The sequence below is a fragment of the Lampetra planeri genome, unplaced genomic scaffold (assembly GCF_965212315.1).
Source record: "Lampetra planeri unplaced genomic scaffold, kcLamPlan1.2.h2 scaffold_960, whole genome shotgun sequence".
NCBI lineage: Eukaryota > Metazoa > Chordata > Hyperoartia > Petromyzontiformes > Petromyzontidae > Lampetra > Lampetra planeri.
This window is the reverse complement of record NW_027615782.1, coordinates 583-26406: the sequence shown is the minus strand read 5'-3', so window position 1 is coordinate 26406 and position 25824 is coordinate 583. Positions and strand designations below refer to the sequence as shown.

The following is a 25824-nucleotide window of genomic DNA, read 5'->3' as shown; positions in this document are numbered from 1 at the left end:
CTGGCTTAGCCAGATTTCTGGCTTCCTCCACTCCGGCTTGGTCTTACACTACACACTACACTCTACACACTACACTCTACACTACACTACACACTACACTCTACACTACACTACACTCTACACACTACACTCTACACTACACACTACACTACACTCTAAACACTACACTCTACACTACACACTACACTACACTCTACACTACACACTACACTACACTCTACACTACACACTACACTACACACTACACTCTACACTACACTACACACTACACTATACACTACACTATACACTACACACTACACTACACTCTACACTACACTACACACTACACTATACACTACACACTACACTACACTCTACACTACACACTACACTACACTCTACACACTACACTCTACACTACAAACTACACTACACTCTACACTACACTACACTCTACACTACACACTACAAAACACACTACACTACACTACACACTACACACTACACTATACACTACACTACACGACACTACACTACACACTACACTACACACTACACTCTACACTACACTACACTCTACACACTACACTATACACTACACTACACTCTACACACTACACTCTACACTACACACTACACTACACTCTACACACTACACTCTACACTACACACTACACTACACTCTAAACACTACACTCTACACTACACACTACACTACACTCTACACTACACACTACACTACACACTACACTACACACTACACTACACACTACACTCTACACTACACATTACACTACACTCTACACACTACACTCTACACTACACACTACACTACACTCTACACTACACACTACACTACACACTACACACTACACTACACACTACACTACACACTACACATTACACTACACTCTACACACTACACTCTACACTACACACTACACTACACTCTACACTACACACTACACTACACACTACACGACACTACACATTACACTATACACTACACATTACACTACACTCTACACACTACACTCTACACTACACTACACACTACACTATACACTACACCTTACACTACACTCTACACACTGCACTCTACACTACACACTACACTACACTACACTCTACACTCTACACTACACACTACACTACACTACACACTACACTATACACTACACCTTACACTACACTCTACACACTACACTCTACACTACACTACACACTACACTACACTACACACTACACTACACACTACACTACACTACACACTACACTACACACTACACTACACTACACTCTACACTACACTCTACACTACACACTACACTACACTACACACTACTCATCACACAGAGACCCATAGATTCACCACACAGAGACCCATAGACTCATCACACAGAGACCCACAGACTCATCATACAGAGACCCATAGACTCACTCACACAGAGACCCATAGACTCACCACACAGAGACCCATAGACTCACCACACAGAGACCCATAGACTCATCACACAGACACCCATAGACTCACCACGCAGACACCCACAGACTCATCATACAGAGACCCATAGACTCACCACACAGAGACCCATAGAATCACCACACAGAGACCCATAGACTCACTCACACAGAGACCCATAGACTCACCACACAGAGACCCATAGACTCACCACACAGAGACCCATAGACTCATCACACAGACACCCATAGACTCACCACGCAGACACCCACAGACTCATCATACAGAGACCCATAGACTCACCACACAGAGACCCATAGAATCACCACACAGAGACCCATAGACTCACCACACAGAGACCCATAGACTCACCACACAGAGACCCATAGACTCACTCACACATAGACACATAGACTCATCACACAGAGACCCATAGACTCACCACACAGAGACCCATAAACTCACTCACACAGAGACCCATAGTCTCATCACACAGAGACCCATAGACTCACCACACAGAGACCCATAGACTCACCACACAGAGACCCATAAACTCACTCACACAGAGACCCATAGTCTCATCACACAGACACCCATAGACTCATCACACAGAGACCCACAGACTCATCATACAGAGACCCATAGACTCACTCACACAGAGACACATAGACTCACCACACAGAGACCCATAGACTCACTCACACAGAGACACATAGACTCACCACACAGAGACCCATAGACTCACTCACACAGAGACACATAGACTCACCACACAGAGACCCACAGACTCACCACACAGAGACCCATAGACTCACCACGCAGAGACCCATAGACTCACTCACACAGAGACACATAGACTCACCACACAGAGACCCATAGACTCACCACACAGAGACCCATAGACTCACCACACAGAGACCCATAGACTCACCACGCAGAGACACATAGACTTACCACACAGAGACCCATAGACTCACCACACAGAGACCCATAGACTCACCACACAGAGACCCATAGACTCACCACGCAGAGACACATAGACTCACCACACAGAGACCCATAGACTCACCACGCAGAGACCCATAGACTCACCACACAGAGACCCATAGACTCACTCACACAGAGACACATAGACTCACCACACAGAGACCCATAGACTCACTCACACAGAGACCCATAGACTCACCACGCAGAGACCCATAGACTCACCACACAGAGACCCATAGACTCACTCACACAGAGACACATAGACTCACCACACAGAGACCCATAGACTCACTCACACAGAGACCCATAGACTCACCACGCAGAGACCCATAGACTCACCACACAGAGACCCATAGACTCACTCACACAGAGACACATAGACTCACCACACAGAGACACATAGACTCACACAGAGACCCATAGACTCACCACGCAGAGACCCATAGACTCACCACACAGAGACCCATAGACTCACTCACACAGAGACACATAGACTCACCACACAGAGACACATAGACTCACCACACAGAGACCCATAGACTCACCACGCAGAGACCCATAGACTCACCACACAGAGACCCATAGACTCACTCACACAGAGACACATAGACTCACCACACAGAGACACATAGACTCACACAGAGACCCATAGACTCACCACGCAGAGACCCATAGACTCACCACACAGAGACCCATAGACTCACTCACACAGCGACACATAGACTCACCACACAGAGACACATAGACTCACCACACAGAGACCCATAGACTCACCACGCAGAGACCCATAGACTCACCAGAGACCCATAGACTCACTCACACAGAGACACATAGACTCACCACACAGAGACACATAGACTCACCAGAGACCCATAGACTCACTCACACAGAGACACATAGACTCACTCACACAGAGACACATAGACTCACTCACACAGAGACACATAGACTCACCACACAGAGACCCATAGACTCACCACACAGAGACCCATAGACTCACCAGAGACCCATAGACTCACTCACACAGAGACACATAGACTCACCACACAGAGACCCATAGACTCACCAGAGACCCATAGACTCACTCACACAGAGACACATAGACTCACCACACAGAGACCCATAGACTGGCATCGTGTTTAGTTTGTTGTCCTTCCCCCAGCGCCTCCGACTAGCGCGGTTCGCTACGTACGGTGCGAAAGAAGTTCAACGCACACAGTGCATCACCACGCACCTGACCACCGCACCTCTCACCTGGTTGCCCCCCCCCCCCCCCCCCCGTGTTGCTGCCCAGGTGTGGACTTCCAGGAGCTGTGTCCCCTGGGCGTCGGCATCATCCCTGGTCCTGACGACAGCCGCGTCGGTGGGTCACGTGACGCACGCACAGCCCCCCCCCCCCTCCCAATCCACTGCTGGATGAGGACTTTTCCTTCCCACGTCGCGCCGGTCGGGGGGGGGGGGTGTGTCGAGGAGGTCTCGTACGGCCATATTCACGACGCCGGTCGGGCGCGGGTTGGCGGACGTGGGGGAGCACAGAAGTACGGCGCAACGGCACCGCAGCGGGCCCAGAGTGACCCGTTGCGCACGGCGCTCGCCCGTCTAAGGGGCCGTCCAGGCTGAAGCCTGCTGAGCCTCCCCAGCTCTGGTGAGACGGGGCGCATTGCCGGCGATATCCCCTTTACGTTCCGACGTGTCCACGTGTCTCCCCGTGTCTCTCCCCGTGTCTCCCCGTGTGTGTCTCCCTGTGTGTCTCCGTGTCTCCCTCTGCATGCATGTCTCCCCGTGTCACTCCCCGTTTCTCTCCCCGTGTCCCCGCGTGTCTCCCTGTGTGTCTCCGTGTCTCCCTCTGCATGTCTCCCCGTGTCACTCACCGTGTCCATGTGCGTGTCCCCGCGTGTCTCCCTGTGTGTGTCCCCGCGCCTGTCTCCCCGTGTCACTCCCCGTGTCTCTCCCCGTGTCCCCGCGTGTCTCCCCGTGTGTGTCTCCCTTTGTGTCTCTGTGTCTCCCCCTGTCTGTCTCCCTGTGTCACTCCCCGTGTCTCTCCCCGTGTCCCTACGTGTCTCCCTGTGTGTGTCCCCGCGCGTGTCTCCCCGTGTCACTCCCCGTGTCTCTCCCCGTGTCCCCGCGTGTCTCCTCGCGTGTCCCCACGCATCTCCCCGTGTCTACCCGCACGTGTCTCCCCGTGTCTGTCCGTGTGTCTCCACGCTACGAACCCGGCGACCCGGGTTCGATTCCCGCTCGCGGCCACCACCACCGGTGACGATGATCTTAACCGGTCTTGAGCCTCCCCTAGGTCGACTCAGTCTCAAATAGTACCCGGTGCGGTGTGTAATAAACATCGCCCCTAGGGACACAAAGGCGGCCGGGTGTGGTGCTGCCCACCCATCCCCTCCTGCACCATGCCGGCTTCATAGCTGCTCGCTAAACGCACTTGCTCCAACAGTGTGTTAAGGCTACACGGGGAATCTTTGTCTTTGCCCCCCCCCCCCGCCCGCGTGTCTCGGCAGACCTGGACGAGTGCGTGGAGAGCCCCGGCGCCTGCTCCAACGGGCAGTGCATCAACACGGACGGCTCCTTCCGCTGCGAGTGTCCCCTCGGCTACAGCATCGACTACTCCGGGGTCAACTGCATCGGTGCGTCGCGCCCGCTCGCGTCCTCCACGCAACACGGCCGGCCCGTCCACCTGACTGCCTGTTTCACTGCCTGTTTCACTACCTGCCTGTCTGCCTGTCTGTCTGCCTGTTTCACTACCTGCCTGTCTGCCTGTTTCACTACCTGCCTGTCTGTACTGCCTGTTTCACTACCTGCCTGTCTGCCTGTCTGTCTGCCTGTTTCACTGCCTGTCTGTCTGCCTGTCTGTCTGCCTATTTTACTACCTGCCTGTCTGCCTGCCTGTCTGCCTGTTTCACTACCTGCCTGTCTGCCTGTCTGTCTGCCTGTTTCACTACCTGCCTGGCTGTCTGCCTGTCTGCCTGTTTCACTACCTGCCTGTCTGCCTGTCTGTCTGTTTCACTGCCTGTCTGTCTGCCTGTCTGTCTGCCTGTTTTACTACCTGCCTGGCTGTCTGCCTGTCTGTCTGTTTCACTACCTGCCTGTCTGCCTGTCTGTCTGCCTGTTTCACTACCTGCCTGTCTGCCTGTCTGTCTGCCTGTTTCACTACCTGCCTGTCTGTCTGCCTGTTTCACTTCCTGTCTGTCTGCCTGTCTGTCTGCCTGTTTCACTACCTGCTTGTCTGTCTGCCTGTTTCACTACCTGCCTGTCTGCCTGTCTGTCTGCCTGTTTCACTACCTGCCTGTCTGCCTGTCTGCCTGTCTGCCTGTCTGTCTGTCTGCCTGTTTCACTACCTGCCTGTCTGTCTGTCTGTCTGCCTGTTTCACTACCTGCCTGTCTGCCTGTCTGCCTGTCTGTCTGTCTGCCTGTTTCACTACCTGCCTGTCTGCCTGCCTGTTTCACTACCTACCTGTCTGCCTGTCTGCCTGTTTCACTACCTGTCTGTTTCACTACCTACCTGTCTGCCTGTCTGCCTGTTTCACTACCTGCCTGTTTCACTACCTGCCTGTCTGCCTGCCTGTTTCACTACCTACCTGTCTGCCTGTCTGCCTGTTTCACTACCTGTCTGTTTCACTACCTACCTGTCTGCATGTCTGCCTGTTTCACTACCTGCCTGTTTCACTACCTGCCTGCCTGCCTGCCTGTTTCACTTCCTGTCTGCCTGTCTGTCTGCCTGTTTCACTACCTGCCTGTCTGTCTGCCTGTTTCACTTCCTGTCTGTCTGCCTGTCTGTCTGCCTGTTTCACTACCTGCTTGTCTGTCTGCCTGTTTCACTACCTGCCTGTCTGCCTGTCTGTCTGCCTGTTTCACTACCTGCCTGTCTGCCTGTCTGCCTGTCTGTCTGTCTGCCTGTTTCACTACCTGCTTGTCTGTCTGCCTGTTTCACTACCTGCCTGTCTGCCTGTCTGTCTGCCTGTTTCACTACCTGCCTGTCTGCCTGTCTGCCTGTCTGTCTGTCTGCCTGTTTCACTACCTGCCTGTCTGCCTGCCTGTTTCACTACCTACCTGTCTGCCTGTCTGCCTGTTTCACTACCTGTCTGTTTCACTACCTACCTGTCTGCCTGTCTGCCTGTTTCACTACCTGCCTGTTTCACTACCTGCCTGTCTGCCTGCCTGTTTCACTACCTGCCTGTTTCACTACCTACCTGTCTGCCTGTCTGCCTGTTTCACTACCTGTCTGTTTCACTACCTGCCTGTCTGCCTGTCTGCCTGTCTGCCTGTTTCACTACCTGCCTGTCTGCCTGTCTGTCCATTGTCCACCTGTACTTACCTTTAATCTCTCATCTGTCTGCCCGTCCATGCGTCCGTGCGTCTGCTTGTCCATGTGTCTACCTGTCTGCGTGTCTGTGTGTCCTCATGCCCACATCTGCGTGTCTGTGTGCCTGTGTGTCTGTGTCCTCATGCCCGCGTGTCTGTGTGCCCGCGTGCCCGCCCCACGCAGACACGGACGAGTGCTCGGTGGGCAACCCGTGCGGCAACGGCACGTGCTCCAACGTGGGCGGGGGCTTCGAGTGCGCCTGCGACGACGGCTTCGAGCCGGGCCCCATGATGAACTGCGAAGGTGAGCGCACACACGAAGGACCCCCCCCCCCGCACGCACACACATGTGCAACCACTAAAGGCAAAGGTCCCCGTTATAGCCTGGACAGGCTGTTGGGGGACAAGTGCTCTTGGCGAGTAGCGGCACACACGTGCAACCCACTCCCCACGCGTGCGCGTACACATCTTCTTGGTCCTTTCGGTAAAGTCACGTAGAAGGGAAATAATAAAATAATAATGAAACAGAATAAAATAATTCTCACGACGTTTCGGCCACGACGCGATAATTATTTTATTACGTTTCATTGTTATTATTTTATTATGTTTTATTTTTATTATTTGATTATTTCCCTTCTACGTGACTTTACCGAAAGAACCAAGAAGATGAATCCCTGCAGTCACGAAAGCTTTAAATCGACACGTACACGTCCACAAAGGTCCGCCGCATTGCCTATTGACAAGACTGTCGGGGGGCGAGTGCTGTTAGCGAGTGGCGGCTCCAACGAAGGCCGGCACGGCGCACGAGGGGGTGGGTGGCCAGCAACCGCGCCCGGCCGCCTTTGTCTCCCCAGTGGCGATGTTTACACAACGCATCCAGGTACTCATTTGAAGGCTGAGTCTACCTAGGGGAGGCCCAGGACGAGTTTAGACAATTGTTAGCAGCGTTGTGTGGCCGTGAGCGGGAAACGAACTCGGGCTCGCCGGGTTCGTAGCGCAGCGCGCTAACCGCAGCGCCACCGCTCCCCGCACGCACACACGCACGCGCGTACGTACACACGCGTACCTCTGCGCACGCGCGCACTCGCAGCTCTGAGCTGTACTCCTACTCAGATCGGCGTGTATCTGCGTTTTCATTTGCCGAGTTAAATTAATGAAAATGCTCTGATGGGCGTGGTGGCATTGTCTTTGTACTGTCCGCCTTTTCGCCTCGTTCTCTGGTCTGACACTGCTGGTGAGACGAGTCCACGCAGAAGGCTGCCGTCTCTGGAGTAGGCCAATCGCTTTCAAAGGAAATGCATCGTGATATTATTATCCCGTGGCCACTAGTCCACTCGCACTGCAGGCTGACTCCCTGTCATGACACTTTGATACTGGCCAAAAAGGTCCCATTTTGCAAATTAATTCGTTTACCCCTCCTCCCCACTCTCCCACCCCACCCCACCCTCTTCCCCCCCCCCACGCCCCGTCTAGATGTGAACGAGTGTGCGCAGAACCCGCTGCTGTGCGCGTTCCGCTGCGTGAACACGTACGGCGCGTACGAGTGCACCTGCCCCGCGGGATACGTGCTGCGGGAAGACGGGCGCATGTGCCAAGGTGCGTCCTCCCGTGTGTGTGTGAGTGTGTGTGTCTGTGAGTGAGTGTCTGTGTGTGAGTGTGTGTGAGTGAGTGTGAGCGTGTGAGTGTGAGTGAGTTGTGAGTGTGAGTGAGTGTGAGCGTTTAAGTGTGAGTGTGTGTGAGTGTGTGTGTGTGAGTGTAAGCGTGTGAGTGTGTGTGTGTGAGTGTGTGAGTGTGTGTGTGTGAGCGTGTGAGTGTGTGTGTGTGAGTGCGAGTGAGTGTGAGTGTCTGTGTGTCTGTGTGTGAGCGTGAGTGAGTGTGAGCGTGTGAGTGTGTGTGAGTGTGTGAGTGTGAGCGTGCTGGATGCGCTGTGCCCCCAGACGAGGACGAGTGTGAGCAGGGTCTCCACCGCTGTGCGTCTGTGTGTGAGTGTCTGTGTGTGAGTGTGTGAGTGTGTGTGAGTGTGAGCGTGTGAGCGTGAGTGTGTGAGTGTGTGTGAGTGTGTATGAGTGTGTGTGAGTGTCTGTGTGTGAGTGAGTGTGAGTGTGTCTGTGTGTGAGTGTGTGAGTGCGAGCATGTGAGTGCGAGCGTATGAGTGTCTGTGTGTGTGTGAGTGTGAGTGAGTGTGAGTGAGTGTGCGAGCGTGTGAGTGAGTGTGAGTGTGAGCGTGCTGGATGCGCTGTGCCCCCAGACGAGGACGAGTGTGAGCAGGGTCTCCACCGCTGTGCGTCTGTGTGTGAGTGTCTGTGTGTGAGTGTCTGTGTGTGAGTGTGTGTGTGTGAGTGTGAGCGTGTGAGCGGGAGTGTGTGAGTGTGTGTGAGTGTGTATGAGTGTGTGTGAGTGTCTGTGTGTGAGTGAGTGTGAGTGTGTCTGTGTGTGAGTGTGTGAGTGCGAGCGTGTGAGTGCGAGCGTGTGAGTGTCTGTGTGTGTGTGAGTGCGAGCGTGTGAGTGAGTGTGAGTGTGAGCGTGCGAGCGTGAGTGTGTGTGAGTGTCTGTGTGTGAGTGTGTGTGAGTGAGTGTGAGCGTGTAAGTGTGTGTGAGTGTGAGCGTGTTAGTGTGTGTGTGTGAGTGTGTGTGAGTGAGTGTGAGCGTGCTGGAATGCGCTGTGCCCCCAGACGAGGACGAGTGTGAGGAGGGTCTCCACCGCTGTGTGTGTGAGTGTGTGAGTGTCTGTGTGTGAGTGTGTGTGAGTGTGAGCGTGTGAGTGTGAGTGAGTGTGAGCGTGCTGGATGCGCTGTGCCCCCAGACGAGGACGAGTGTGAGGAGGGTCTCCACCGCTGTGCGTCCAGGGCCATGCTCTGCAAGAACCTCATCGGCACCTTCATCTGCGTCTGCCCCGCCGGGATGCTGCGCAGACCTGACGGGGAGGGCTGCATCGGTGCGGCGGTCCCACAACCACCACAACAACCACCACCACTACCACCACCACTAGCGCCACAAACACCACTACCGCCACAACCACCACTACCACCACCACAACCGCTGCCACCACAACTACCACCACCACTACCACTACTACCAGCACAACAACCACCACAACCTCCACTACCACCATCAACCACCACTGCCACTACCGCCACAACCACCACTACCACCACGACAACCACAACCGCTATCGCCACAACCACCACTAAAACCACAAGAACCACAACCACTACCGCCACAACCACCACAACAACCACCACCACTACCACCACCACCATAACCACCATCACCACCATCACCACCACCACCATCACCACCACCATCACCACCACCATCACCACCACCATCACCACCACCATCACCACCACCATCGCCACCATCACCATAACCACCATCACCACCATCACCACCATCACCACCACCATCACCACCACCATCACCACCACCACCATCGCCACCATCACCACCATCACCTCCACCACCATCACCACCATCACCTCCACCACCATCACCACCACCACCATCGCCACCATCACCACCATCACCACCACCACCATCGCCACCACCACCACCATCACCTCCACCACCATCACCACCACCACCATCACCTCCACCACCATCACCACCACCACCATCACCTCCACCACCATCACCACCATCACCACCATCACCTCCACCACCATCACCACCACCACCATCACCTCCACCACCATCACCACCACCACCACCATCACCTCCACCACCATCACCACCATCACCACCATCACCTCCACCACCATCACCACCACCACCACCATCACCTCCACCACCATCACCACCACCACCACCATCACCTCCACCACCATCACCACCATCACCTCCACCACCATCACCACCATCACCACCATCACCACCACCACCATCGCCACCATCACCACCATCACCACCACCACCATCGCCACCACCACCACCATCACCTCCACCACCATCGCCACCACCACCACCATCACCTCCACCACCATCACCACCATCACCACCATCACCTCCACCACCATCACCACCACCACCACCATCACCTCCACCACCATCACCACCACCACCACCATCACCTCCACCACCATCACCACCACCACCATCACCTCCACCACCATCACCACCATCACCACCATCACCTCCACCACCATCACCACCACCACCATCACCTCCACCACCATCACCACCACCACCATCGCCACCTCCACCACCATCACCACCATCACCACCATCACCTCCACCACCAGCACCACCACCACCACCATCACCTCCACCACCATCACCACCATCACCACCATCACCTCCACCACCATCACCACCATCACCACCATCACCTCCACCACCATCACCACCACCACCACCATCACCTCCACCACCATCACCCACCACCACCACCATCACCTCCACCACCATCACCACCACCACCACCATCACCTCCACCACCATCACCACCATCACCACCATCACCTCCACCACCATCACCACCACCACCACCATCACCTCCACCACCATCACCACCACCACCACCATCACCTCCACCACCATCACCACCACCACCACCATCACCTCCACCACCATCACTACCATCACCACCATCACCTCCACCACCATCACCACCATCACCACCATCACCTCCACCACCATCACCACCACCACCACCATCACCTCCACCACCATCACCACCACCACCACCACCATCACCTCCACCACCATCACCACCATCACCACCATCACCTCCACCACCATCACCACCATCACCACCATCACCTCCACCACCATCACCACCATCACCACCATCACCTCCACCACCATCACCTCCACCACCATCACCACCACCACCACCATCACCTCCACCACCATCACCACCATCACCACCATCACCTCCACCACCATCACCACCACCACCACCATCACCTCCACCACCATCACCACCATCACCACCATCACCTCCACCACCACCATCACCACCACCACCACCATCACCTCCACCACCATCACCACCACCACCACCATCACCTCCACCACCATCACCACCCACCACCACCATCACCTCCACCACCATCACTACCATCACCACCATCACCTCCACCACCATCACCACCATCACCACCATCACCTCCACCACCATCACCACCACCATCACCTCCACCACCACCATCACCACCACCACCACCATCACCTCCACCACCATCACCACCATCACCACCATCACCTCCACCACCATCACCACCATCACCACCATCACCTCCACCACCATCACCACCATCACCTCCACCACCATCACCTCCACCACCATCACCACCACCACCACCATCACCTCCACCACCATCACCACCATCACCACCATCACCTCCACCACCATCACCACCACCACCACCACCATCACCTCCACCACCATCACCACCATCACCACCATCACCTCCACCACCACCATCACCACCCCCCACCACCATCACCTCCACCACCATCACCACCATCACCACCATCACCTCCACCACCATCACCACCACCACCACCATCACCTCCACCACCATCACCACCACCACCACCATCACCTCCACCACCATCACCACCACCATCACCTCCACCACCATCACCACCATCACCACCATCACCTCCACCACCATCACCACCACCACCACCATCACCTCCACCACCATCACCACCATCACCACCATCACCTCCACCACCATCACCACCATCACCACCATCACCTCCACCACCATCACCACCACCACCACCACCATCACCTCCACCACCATCACACCACCACCACCATCACCTCCACCACCATCACCACCACCACCACCATCACCTCCACCACCATCACCACCATCACCACCATCACCTCCACCACCATCACCACCACCCACCACCATCACCTCCACCACCATCACCACCACCACCACCATCACCTCCACCACCATCACCACCACCACCACCATCACCTCCACCACCATCACTACCATCACCACCTCCACCACCATCACCTCCACCACCATCACCACCACCACCATCACCTCCACCACCACCACACGTCAATCACAATCTTCGGTCCACCTGAGTTGACATGTTCCCTCCCCCCTCCCCTCCCCCCCTCTCCCCTCCCCTCCCTCTCCCCTCTTCCCCTCCCCCCCCCTCCCCCCCCTCCCTGTCCCCCCCAGATGAGAATGAGTGCCGCTCACGGCCAGGCATCTGTGAGCATGGCGGCTGCGTGAACACGTTTGGCAGCTACCGCTGCGAGTGCCAGGATGGGTTCACCTCGGACGCCTCGCAGACGGAGTGCATCGGTAACGCAGCGGCGGTGTGTGTGTGTGTGTCTGTGTGTGTGTCTGTGTGTGTGTCTGTGTGTGTGTCTGTGTGTGTGTCTGTGTGTGTGTGTCTGTGTGTGTGTGTCGGTGTGTGTGTGTCTGTGTGTGTGTGACTGTGTGTGTGTCTGTGTGTGTGTGCCTGTGTGTGTGCCTGTGTGTGTGTGTGCCTGTGTGTGTGTGTCTGTGTGTGTGCCTGTGTGTGTGTGTCTACGTCTGTGTGTGTGTGCCTGTGTGTGTGTGTGTCTACGTCTGTGTGTGTGTGCCTGTGTGTGTGTGTCTACGTCTGTGTGTGTGTGCCTCTGTGTAGTGTAGCAGTTAGCGCGCTGCGCTATGAACCCAGCAACCCCGAGTTCGATTCCCGCTGATGGCCAACACCAACAGTGACGATTATCTAAACCGGTCCTGGGCCTCTTCTAGGTCGACTCAGCCTGAAATGAGTACCTGGTGCGGTGTGTAAACATCGCCACTGGGGAGACAAAGGCGGTCGAGCGTGGTGTTGGCCACCAACCCCCTCGTGTGCCGTTCCGGCCTTCATAGGAGCTTCTGAAAAAAGTAGCATTTAAATTTTTTTTTTTTAAAAACACGCTTTTATGAATGTACTAGTATTGGAAGAACTCCACGACTCCAGGAAGTGGCCCCGAAGCTTGCTACAACGTAAGGGACCGTGGCCAATTACAGACGTCAGTTGAGCGTGGACAATTAGACCCAAGCCGAAACATAAGATATGAAAAAGAATGTTTAAAAAAAGATATATGTTTTTATGATGGAATATAGTATTGTCATCAGTATGACATAAGTATACGACGTAGTCGATACCACATTGTGAAGTGGGTTCAAATTGAGTTACAAGATTTGGGAATACAACAACGACGACAACAACAACAGAGTGAGTTAAATGAAAGCTCAGCGGAGGCTTACCTGGTGAAATAAAAAAAAAATTAGTCTCGATTTAAAGCTTTCGCGACTGCAGGGATTCATCTTCTTGGTTCTTTCGGTAAAGTCACGTAGAAGGTAAACAATAAAATAAGAAAAATAAAAGAAATATTACGTGTTATTTTTAATATTTTATTATTTCCCTAAATAAATAAATATTATGTACAATAAATATAATGTTTTATTTTTATTACGTTATTATTTCCCTTCTACGTGACTTTACCAAAAGAACCACTAAAATTGTTTGAGTCGTGCGCGTGAGCGTTTGCGTTCCGCACATTCGCCGCTGCAGTTTGTGCGGTTGCAGTCTGCGAGCTCGCACGGCTTGCGCAGGTTGCAGTTGCACGGCCGTACGGGGCGTTGCGCGGGTTGCGCGGGTTGCGCGAGTTGCGCGGGTTGCATGGGTTGCGCGAGTTGCGCGAGTTGCACGAGTTGCGCGGGTTGCGCGGGTTGCGCGAGTTGCGCGGGTTGCGCGGGTTGCGCGGGTTGCGCGGGTTGCGCGGGTTGCGCGAGTTGCGCCGTCTCTCTCCGCGGCAGACAACCGCCAGGGCTTCTGCTTCACGGAGGTGCTGCAGTCGCTGTGCCAGGTGACGTCGAGCGGCCCGGAGCTCGTCAGCAGGTCCCAGTGCTGCTGCTGCTCCGGCGGGAGGGGCTGGGGCGCCGGCTGTGAGCTCTGCCCGCTGCCCGGCACGGCGCCCTTCCGCAAGCTGTGCCCGCACGGGCCGGGGTACAGCACCGACGGGCACGGTGAGAGTGGTGGTGCAGCGGTTAGCAAGCTGTGCCCGCACGGCCCGGGGTACAGCACCGACGGGCACGGTGAGAGTGGTGGTGCAGTGGTTAGCAAGCTGTGCCCGCACGGCCCGGGGTACAGCACCGACGGGCACGGTGAGAGTGGTGGTGCAGTGGTTAGCAAGCTGTGCCCGCACGGCCCGGGGTACAGCACCGACGGGCACGGTGAGAGGGCAGGAGGGTGTAGGAGGGTGTGGGAGGTGTAGGATGGTGTGGGAGGGTGCGGGAGGGTGTAGGAGGTGTAGGGGGGTGTGGGAGGGTGCATGAGGGTGTAGGGGGGGTTTGGGAGGGTGTGGGAGGTGTAAGGGGGTGTAGGGGGGTGTAGAGGGTGTAGGAGGGTGTAGGGGGGTTTGGGAGGGTGTGGGAGGTGTAAGGGGGTGTAGGGGGGTGTAGGGGGGTGTAGGGGGGTGCAGGGGGGTGTAGGGGGGTGCAGGGGGGTGTAGGGGGGCGTAGGGGGGCGCAGGAGTGTATAAGGAGTGTATAGGAGTGCGAGAGTGGTGGTGCAGCGGTTAGCAAGCTGTGCCCACACGGACCGGGCTGCACCAACAGAGTGGAGAGTCTGTTTTCACAGTGCGCGATGGCAGTTAGAGAGGGGAGGGGTTCAGAGTGGGGGGGGGGGGGGGGGGTGACCACGCAGAAGTCACGTGGTTTACGGGAGGCCTTGAGCCGGTTCAGACAGACAGATTGACTCCCGCTCCCCCCTCTCATTCAAGTTTCATTCATTCATTCTCTCCACCTCTCTCTCTCTCTCCACCTGTCTCTCTCTCCACCTCTTCGTGCGTCCACCCGTCATCATCACCACCCCGTGCCCCCCCCCCTCCCCTTCCCCCCAACCCGGCCGTCCGTGCGGCAGACATCAACGAGTGTGCGGTGCTGCCGAGCGCGTGCGAGCACGGCACGTGCGTCAACTCGGAGGGCTCGCACCACTGCGTCTGCCGGCCGGGATACACCACAGACCTCTCCCGCACGGCCTGCGTCGGTACGCCGCGGGAACGCACCCACCATGCACTCCCACTAGCACGCTACCACCCCAACACCCCTAACTCGCTGTGCGAGTCTGTGGGTCTCTACGTGAGTCTGTGGGTCTCTGTGCGAGTCTGTGGGTCTCTACGTGAGTCTGTGGGTCTCTGTGCGAGTCTGTGGGTCTCTACGTGAGTCTGTGGGTCTCTGCGTGAGTCCGTGGGTCTCTACGTGAGTCTGTGGGTCTCTGCGTGAGTCTGTGGGTCTCTATGTGAGTCTATGGGTCTCTATGTAAGTCTATGGGTCTCTACGTGAGTCTATGGGTCTCTACGTAAGTCTATGGGTCTTTACGTGAGTCTGTGGGTCTCTGCGTGAGACTGTGGGTCTCTATGTGAGTCTATGGGTCTCTATGTAAGTCTGTGGGTCTCTGCGTGAGTCTGTGGGTCTCTACGTGAGTCTGTGGGTCTCTGTGCGAGTCTGTGGGTCTCTGCGTGGGTCTATGGGTCTCTACGTGAGTCTGTGGGTCTCTACGTGAGTCTGTGGGTCTCTACATGAGTCTGTGGGTCTCTACATGAGTCTGTGGGTCTCTACGTGAGTCTCTACGTGAGTCTGTGGGTCTCTATGTGAGTCTGTGGGTCTCTACATGAGTCTGTGGGTCTCTACGTGAGTCTGTGGGTCTCTACGTGAGTCTGTGGGTCTCTACGTGAGTCTGTGGGTCTCTACGTGAGTCTGTGGGTCTCTACGTGAGTCTGTGGGTCTCTACGTGAGTCTGTGGGTCTCTACGTGAGTCTGTGGGTCTCTGTGCGAGTCTGTGGGTCTCTACGTGAGTCTGTGGGTCTCTATGTGAGTCTGTGGGTCTCTACGTGAGTCTGTGAGTCTTTACGTGAGTCTGTGGGTCTCTACGTGAGTCTGTGGGTCTCTACGTGAGTCTGTGGGTCTCTGTGTGTATCTGTGGGTCTCTGCGTGAGTCTGTGGGTCTCTATGTGAGTCTATGGGTCTCTGTGCGAGTCTGTGGGTCTCTGCGTGGGTCTATGGGACTCTATGTGAGTCTGTGGGTCTCTGCGTGGGTCTATGGGTCTCTACGTGAGTCTGTGAGTCTTTACGTGAGTCTGTGGGTTTCTGCGTAAGTCTGTGGGTCTCTGCGTGAGTCTATGGGTCTCTACGTGAGTCTGTGGGTCTCTGCGTGAGTCTGTGGGTCTCTATGTGAGTCTATGGGTCTCTATGTAAGTCTGTGGGTCTCTGCGTGAGTCTGTGAGTCTTTACGTGAGTCTGTGGGTCTCTGCGTAAGTCTGTGGGTCTCTGCGTGAGTCTATTGGTCTCTACGTGAGTCTGTGGGTCTCTACGTGAGTCTATGGGTCTCTACGTAAGTCTATGGGTCTCTTAGTGAGTCTATGCGTCTCTGTGTGAGTCTGTGGGTATCTGCGTGAGTCTGTGGGTCTCTGCATGAGTCTACGGGTCTCTGTGTGAGTCTATGGGTCTCTGCGTGAGTCCACGGGTCTCTGCGTGAGTCTATGGGTCTCTGCGTGAGTCCACGGGTCTCTGCGTGAGTCCACGGGTCTCTGTGTGAGTCTGTGGGTCTCTACGTGAGTCTGTGGGTCTCTGCTGAGTTTATGGGTCTCTGCGTGAATCTGTCGGTCTCTACGTGAGTCTATGGGTCTCTACGTGAGTCTATGGGTCTCTGCGTGAGTCACTGGCCACCGCGCTGAGTCCATGACCTCGCTGAGTCCGTGACCTCGCTGAGTCCGTGACCTCGCTGAGACCGCGAACTCGCTGAGATCGCGACCTCGCTGAGTCCGTGACCTCGCTGAGTCCGTGACCTCACTACGCCTGAGACAACCCGGCTCAAGCACCGACGATGCCGCCGACCGCTGTAACGACGCCGAGTTTCCGAACGACGACAGCGCGGATGATGGTCAACGAACGTCGGTGATGTACATCCCCCCGCCTCCCCGCCCCCCCCCGCCCCCCCCCTCGCCCCCCCTCGCCCCCCCCCCCTCGCCCCCTCCCCCCAGACCTGGACGAGTGCGTCCAGGCTCCCAAGCCGTGCAACTTCATCTGCAGGAACACGGAGGGCAGTTTCCAGTGCGCGTGCCCCCGCGGATACGTCATGCAGGACGACGGCAAGACCTGCAAGGGTGAGCGCGGGGGAAGGGGGTGGCGGCGGGGGTTGGTGGGTCACGACGGAATGGGAACGTGAGGCCTGTGTGCGTGTGACGACGTGTGTGTGATGACGTGCGTGTGACGACGTGTGTGTGCATGTGATGACGTGTGTGTGTGCATGTGATGACGCGTGTGTGTGTGATGACGCACGTGTGATGACGCGCGTGTGTGCATGTGATGATGCGTGTGTGTGTGATGACACGCGTGTGTGCGTGCGATGACGTGTGTGTGTGCATGTGATGACGCGTGTGTGATGACGCGCGTGTGTGCATGTGATGACGCGTGTGTGTGTGATGACGCACGTGTGCGATGACGTGTGTGTGCATGTGATGACGCGTGTGTGTGTGATGACGCACGTGTGCGATGACGTGTGTGTGTGCATGTGATGACGCGTGTGTGATGACGCGCGTGTGTGCATGTGATGACGCGTGTGTGTGTGATGACGCACGTGTGCGATGACGTGTGTGTGCATGTGATGACGCGTGTGTGTGTGATGACGCACGTGTGCGATGACGTGTGTGTGTGCATGTGATGACGCGTGTGTGTGATGACGTGTGTGTGGGCGTGTGATGACGCGTGTGTGTGTGATGACGCACGTGTGCGATGACGTGTGTGTGTGCATGTGATGACGCGTGTGTGTGTGTGATGACGCACGTGTGCGATGACGTGTGTGTGTGCATGTGATGACGCGTGTGTGTGTGATGACGTGTGTGTGGGCGTGTGATGACGCGTGTGTGTGTGATGACGTGTGTGTGTGCGTGTGATGACGCGTGTGTGTGTGATGACTCACGTGTGCGATGACGTGTGTGTGCATGTGATGACGCGTGTGTGTGTGTGTGTGACGTGCAGACCTGGACGAGTGTTCCAGCAAGCAGCACAACTGCCAGTTCCTGTGCGTCAACACGGTGGGCGGCTTCACCTGCAAGTGCCCGCCAGGGTTCACTCAGCACCACACGGCCTGCATCGGTGAGCGGCCCCTCGCCACTCACCCGCTCACTGCTGCCGGACAGAGAGAGAGAGGGAGCGATTGAAGGAGCGAGCGAGGGAGGGAGTGAGTGATGGAGCAAGTGAGAGAGGGAGCGAGTGAGTGAGTGAGTGATGGATCAAGTGAGAGAGGGAGCGAGTGAGTGAGTGATGGAGGCGAGCGAGTGAGGGACTCAGGGAGTGAGGGAGCGAGTGATGGAGTGAGCGAGTGATTGAAGGAGCGAGTGAGGGAGGGAGTGAGTGATGGAGCAAGTGAGAGAGGGAGCGAGGGAGTGAGTTAGTGAGTGAGGGAGCGAGGGAGTGAGTGATGGAGCAAGCGAGCGAGGGAGGGACTCCGGGAGTGAGGGAGCGAGTGAATGGTGGGAGTGAGTGAGGGAGTGAGGGAGTGAGTGAGTGATGGAGCAAGCCAGCGATTGAAGGAGCGAGTGAGGGAGGGAGTGAGTGAGCGAGTGAAGGAGCGAGCGAGCGATTGAAGGAGCGAGCGAGCGAGAGCGACTGAGCGAGGGAGGGAGCGTGTGAGTGATGGAGCGAGTGAGGGAGGGAGCGAGGGAGTGATGGAGCGAGGGAGGGACTCAGGTAGTGAATGATGGAGCAAGTGAGAGAGGGAGCGAGGGAGTGAGTGATGGAGCAAGCGAGCGAGGGAGGGACTCAGGGAGTGAGGGAGCGAGTGAATGATGGAGTGAGTGAGGGAGTGAGTGAGGGAGTGAGTGAGTGAGTGAGGGAGTGAGTGAGGGGAGGTGAGCGATTAAAGGGGCGAGTGAGTGACTAAGGGAATCAGCGAGAGAGGGAGGGAGGGAGGGAATGAGGGAGTGAGCGAGTGAATGAGCGAGCGAGTGAGGGAATCAGCAAGGAAGTGAGTGAATGAATGAGTGAGCGTGTGTGTGTGCGGACAGCATAACCCCCCCCCCCCCTGTCTCTCCCGCTCCGTCACCTGTGGTCCCTCCCTGCACAGACAACAACGAGTGCGTGGGGCAGTCCGGCCTGTGTGGCTCGAAGGGCGTCTGCCAGAACACCCCGGGCAGCTTCGAGTGCGAGTGCCAGCGCGGCTTCAGCCTCGACGCGTCTGGACTCAACTGCGATGGTACTCAATGCCCACCTACTCACCCGCCCACCTACCCACCTACCCGCCCACCTAACCACCCACCTACCCGCCCACCTACTCACCCGCCCACCTACCCACCTACTTACCTACCTAACCACCCACCTACCGACCCATCTACTCACCTACCCACCCACCGACTCGCCTTCCCACCTACCCACCTACCTACATAGTTACCTACCTACCCAACTACCCATATACCGACCCAACTCGCCACCTACTCACCTACCAGGCTACGCTCCCACCTACCCGCCCACCTACCCACCTACCCACCCAACTAACCACCCACCCAACTAACTAACTAACCACCCACCTACCGACCCATCTACTTATCTACCCAACTAACCACCCACCCAACTAACCACCCACCTACCCACCCATCCACTCACCTACCCACCCACCTACTCGCCTTCCCACCTACCTACATAGCTACCTACCTACCCAACTACCCATATACCGACCCCACTCCCCACTGAACCCCCTTCCACCCGCCCCCCACCCACTCATCTACCCCCCCCTCCACCCCCCCACCCACTCACCTACCCCCCCCCCCCTCCACCCCCCCCCCCCACCCACTCATCTACCCCCCCCCTCCACCCCCCCACCCACTCACCTACCCCCCCTCCACCCCCCCCCCCCTCACAGACGTGGACGAGTGCAGTGGGAGCCACCGCTGCCAGCACGGCTGCCAGAACATGGTGGGCGGCTACCGCTGCTCCCTGCCCCGCTGGCTACACGCAGCACTACCAGTGGAACCAGTGCATCGGTGAGCGGGGGGGGGGGGAGGGTAGGGGGGGAGGGTAGGGGGAGAGGGTAGGGGGGGAGGGTAGGGGGGGAGGGGGGGAGAGGGGAGGAGGGAGAGGGGAGGGGGGAGAGGGGAGGGGGGGAGAGGGGAGGGGGGAGAGGGGAGGGGGGGAGAGGGGAGGGGGGGAGAGGGTAGGGGGGGAGGGCAGGGGGAGAGGGGAGGAGGGAGAGGGGACAGGGGAGAGGGGAGGGGGGGAGGGGGAGGGTAGGGGGGAGAGGGGAGGGGGGAGGGGATGGGGGAGGGTAGGGGGGGAGGGTAGGGGGGGAGGGTAGGGGGGGGGAGGGGGGAGAGGGGAGGGGGGAGGGGGGAGAGGGGAGGCCTCAGAGTGCCGTGACATTTGGAAACAATGTGGGGGATGGGGGGGGGGGTAAGAGATTCTTAATTCCCCCCCCCCATCACCCCCCCTCCTACCCCCCCCATCACCCCCCCCCACCTACCCCCCCCCCCCCACCCCCCCGCGCCAGACGAGAACGAGTGCGTGAACCCGCGCGTGTGCGGCCGTGCGTCGTGCTACAACACGCTGGGCAGCTTCAAGTGCGCGTGCCCCACCGGCTACAGCTACGAGTCGCCGGGCGGCAGCTGCCGCGACGTGAACGAGTGCACCTCGGCGCGGAACCCCTGCAGCCACGGCTGCTCCAACACCGAGGGCGGATACCTGTGCGGCTGCCCCCCCGGCTACTACCGCGTGGGCCAGGGGTGAGGGCCCGAGACGCGCGCACACGCACGCGCACGTGTACACACCTGTGTACCTGTGCGTACACGTGCGTGTACACAGGTGTGCGCACGTACACGCACGTGCTTATGGCACACGCGCGATGATGGGGGCTGATGGCGAGGCGATGATGGGGGGATGGGACGATGATGATGATGATGACTAGGCCTTCCGTAGGAGCTTTTGCTCGCAATCAGCTACGTGGGGGACCTTTGTCACGGTGTCCTTGAGATCGTTTGGCTGCGTGTCTCACCCCACCCCACCCCCACACACCCACCCACCCAACCCCACACCCACCCATCCACCCAACTCCACACCCACCCCAACCCCACACCCACCCACCCACCCAACCCCACACACCCACCCACCCCACACACAACCCCACACCCACCCACCCACCCAACCCCCAAACCCACCCACCACCACACCCACCGCACACCCACCCCACACCCACCCACCCAACCCCACACACCCCACCCACCCCACCCAACCCCACACCCACCCACCCACCCAACCCCACACCCACCCACCCCACACCCAACCCCACACCCACCCACCCACCCAACCCCACACCCACCCACCACCACACCCCACCCACCCCACCCCACACCCACCCACCCCACCCGCACACCCACCCACCCCACCCGCACACCCACCCCCACACCCAACCACCCCACCCACCGCACCCCCCACACCCACCCACCCCACCCACCCCACACCCACCCCCCAGGCACTGCGTGTCAGGCATGGGTTTCACCAGCGGCCAGGGCTTCGCCCTGGGTGGCGACGGTGACGGCGGCGGCGGGCGGGTGATGGCAACGAGCTGTCGCACGAGGGCTGCTACGACTGCAAGGTGAACGGCGTGCCCAAGGGTGGACGCTTCCGCCGCGGTGCCAACGGCACCGCCGGGGAGGAGACGGAGCGCGGGGACGACGGCGTCGCCAGCCAGGTGAGGGTCGTCGTAATCGTCGTCATTCGTATCATGAGTGTCGTGAGTGTCGTGAGTGTCATGAGTGTCGTGAGTGTCGTCGTCGATGTTATGATCGTCACCGTCTCGTCATTCGTCATCGGGGATATCATCATCGTCATCATTGCGTTCTTCGTCATCATGAGCCACATCATTTTCTACGTCGCCGTGGTCATCGTCATCATCGTCATCATCACCGTCGCCACCGTTGCAGATCTGAGACGCTATCATGATTTGCATGGCAACCCACTGCATCTGAGAGTGAGTGAGAGTTTGTGAGTGTGAGAGTGAGTGTATGAGTGGGGTGTGTGAGTTTGGATGGGTGCGAGGGGCTTGTAACCCCTCCACCTTCAATAAATGACCACCAAACCACGATTTAAAAATGTAACTAAGCTTGTGCCGGAGGCCCCGGGGGGACAGGCGTCTATGGCGGTCTCCAGGCCAAACCCCATTTGGCGGAGCCAGGAGACTGAATCCGTACCCTTGAGGCTCCTCCAGAAACAACAAAAAACCACTATGGGTGATGGAATTCCGAATGCTCACTGCGGAGGAGAGGCTGCCACTCCTCTGTCTGGAGCTGGACCGGGTACCCCGCCTGGATCTCTGTGGTATTCACGTGTCCCCACCACGTGTCCCCACCACGTGTCCCCACCTCGTGTCCCCACCTCGTGTCCCCACCTCGTGTCCCCACCACGTGTCCCCACCTCGTGTCCCCACCCGCGTGTCCCCACCTCGTGTCCCCCACCTCGTGTCCCCACCACGTGTCCCCACCTCGTGTCCCCACCTCGTGTCCCCCACCTCGTGTCCCCACCTCGTGTCCCCCACCTCGTGTCCCCACCTCGTGTCCCCACCTCGTGTCCCCACCTCGTGTCCCCACCTGGTGTCCCCACCACGTGTCCCCACCACGTGTCCCCACCACGTGTCCCCACCACGTGTCCCCCACCACGTGTCCCCCACCTCGTGTCCCCACCGCGTGTCCCCACCGCGTGTCCCCACCACGTGTCCCCACCACGTGTCCCCACCTCGTGTCCCCACCTCGTGTCCCCACCACGTGTCCCCACCACGTGTCCCCACCACGTGTCCCCAGCCGGGCCTGGACACGGACCATCCGATGAGGCTGCGGGTGCCACTCTCCAGCAAGCTCCGCGCCCGTAGCGACGGCGAGGAGCGGCAGGCGAAGACGAAGAAGCGGAAGACGCAGGAAGCCGCCGCCGCCGCCGCGGGCGAGGAGAAGGACGAGGTGGAGGAGGATGATGATGACATCACCATCCTCGCTCTCATCCCCGCGCTCAAAACGCTGAGCGGCCACGTGCGCTACCGCATCCTCAGCGTCGCCCGCTCCGACGGCGCTCGGTCCAAGCCGTGCTTCGAAATCCGGCACGCCGGCGGAGCCGCCGGGGCCACCGGGGCCTCCGCGGCGACGGCCCGCAGGGCCGGCCCTCCTGCGGGTGGTGCGGAGGAGGGCCACCCCGGGGAGTTACTCGCTGGTGATCGGCGGGACGGCGGCGTTTGAGCGCGGCGAGCTGCGGCGCCTGCGGGAGGAGAGGGGACCGCGGCGGTGCCCTCGGGGGAGGTGGGGCAGGCGCTCCGGCTGGAGCTCAGCGTGGAACTCACCAACTAGCGGGCACGCGCGTGTGTGCGTGTGTGTGTGGGTGTGTGTGTGGGTGTGTGGGTGTGTGAGTGTGTGCGTGTGTGCATGGGTGTGTGCGCGTGTGGTTCCTGTCTTTAGCCGGCGGGTACATACAGAATGTTGGGGCAAGTGCTGTTGGCCAGTGTGTGTGAGTGTGGGCGTGTGTGTGAGTGTGAGAGTTTGTGGGTGTGAGTGTGGGTGAGAGTTTGTGGGTGTGAGTGTGAGAGTTTGTGGGTGTGAGTGTGAGGATGTTTGTGTGAGGGTTCATATGCTTAGGTGTTTTCGGTAAAGTCACGTAGGTAAAACATCAAAATTAATAAAAAATAAAATAAAATAAAAATCACGACGTTTCGGAGGCAACATTAATTTTGATGTTTTACCTACATGGTGACTTTACCGAACAAACCTAAGAATTTGAATCCTTGCAGTCACGAAAGCTTCAAATCTAGAATTGTGTGAGGGTGTGCGAGGGTGTGAGAGCGTGTGGGTGTGAGTGTCTATTTGTGTAGATACCACCAGTGACAATCATCTGGATCGGTCCTGGGCCTCCCCTAGGTCGACTCGGCCTCAAATGATTACCTAGTAGGATGTGCTAACAACGCCGCTAGGAAGACAAAGGCGGCCGGGCGTGGTGCTGGCCACCCACCCCCTTCGCGTGCCGTGCCGGCCTTCATAGGTGCTACTCGCCAACAGCGCTTGCCCCAACAGTCTGTTAAGGGGGGGGGGGGGGGGATCGTTGTTTTTGCGTGACGGAGAGCGGAGGTGCAGCGGTTAGCACCCCGCGCGACTACGAACCCGGCGACCCGAGTTTGATTCCCTCTCGCGGCCATCGCCGGTGGTGAATATCTGAACCGGTTATGTGCCTCCCTGAGGTCCGCTCAGCCCTAAATGAGTACTTGGTGCATCGTGTAAGCATCAGCACTGGGGAGACAAAGGCGGCCGGGCGCGGTGCCGGCAGCACCGCCAGCGCCGGCTTTCACGGAGGTGCTCACTCGACAGCACTTGCCCCCAGCAGCCTGCGTGGGCTATACGGGGGATCTTTGTTTCGTTGCTTTTCGTGCGAGTCCTTGTGTGCATGCGTGCGTTCATCGGTACGTACTATTTTAGGTGTGTGTGTGTGGTGTGCGTACACCGTCGGCCAAGTATACGCATGCGTACGTCATGTCATTGTGTGTTTGTGTGTGCACGCGCGCGCGCATCCGTTCGTACACACGCACGTGTACACACACACGCGCGCGCGCGCGCGCGTAGTGCAGTGCTATCTTGCCAGACGCGATCAAAACTCCTCTGAGGTGGTGTGACTCGCTGCGTAAGCGCCTCAAAGTCATTCGGGGAACACGAGCCTCCGTTGCCACTTAGCCCGTTTGCCGGGGTGGCCCCCGTGCCTAGCAACGGCTCTTTGTTGTTGTTGTTCCACTGCAAGAAGCCGTGCCGTGCCACTGACGTCACTCGCACCGAGGCAGATTGCGACGCGCGACGTGGAGGGAGGGAGGGAGGGGGGGGTGGGCGAGCGGCTATCGAGGTTTGGTTTCTGGCACGGCTCGGCAAATGGCCTTGTGGAAAACCACCCCCGTGGTTTGCTGGGCAAGACGTGTCAGTGAGAAGAATACAAATACGAAACGGGTCCAATTAACCGACGGAGATGTCGTTTCAATTTGAACACATCGTCGCAGTGGGCTATCCCGATCAATATTATTCATAATGAAAGGTTTTTTCTTGGGGGGGGGTTAGATCGCGTGAA

At 57.8% G+C, this 25824-nt stretch overlaps 1 protein-coding gene across 1 annotated transcript in view; it reads left to right on the top strand.

Moving 5' to 3' along the window:
* Positions 1–25587, top strand: part of LOC144742279 (fibrillin-2-like) — a gene marked incomplete at its 5' end in the record, with an annotated part of 34369 nt that extends 8782 nt beyond the window's left edge. The window contains 17 exon segments of the mRNA XM_078624750.1: positions 3726–3794; positions 4939–5064; positions 6924–7043; positions 8213–8335; positions 9543–9674; positions 12898–13023; positions 14515–14724; positions 15620–15745; positions 17739–17861; positions 18736–18852; positions 19823–19951; positions 20615–20688; positions 20690–20735; positions 21239–21470; positions 22217–22295; positions 22298–22435; positions 23541–25587. Coding sequence (XP_078480876.1) covers positions 3726–3794; positions 4939–5064; positions 6924–7043; positions 8213–8335; positions 9543–9674; positions 12898–13023; positions 14515–14724; positions 15620–15745; positions 17739–17861; positions 18736–18852; positions 19823–19951; positions 20615–20688; positions 20690–20735; positions 21239–21470; positions 22217–22295; positions 22298–22435; positions 23541–23966 — 2396 coding nt within the window.
* Positions 25588–25824: the final 237 nt, after the last annotated feature.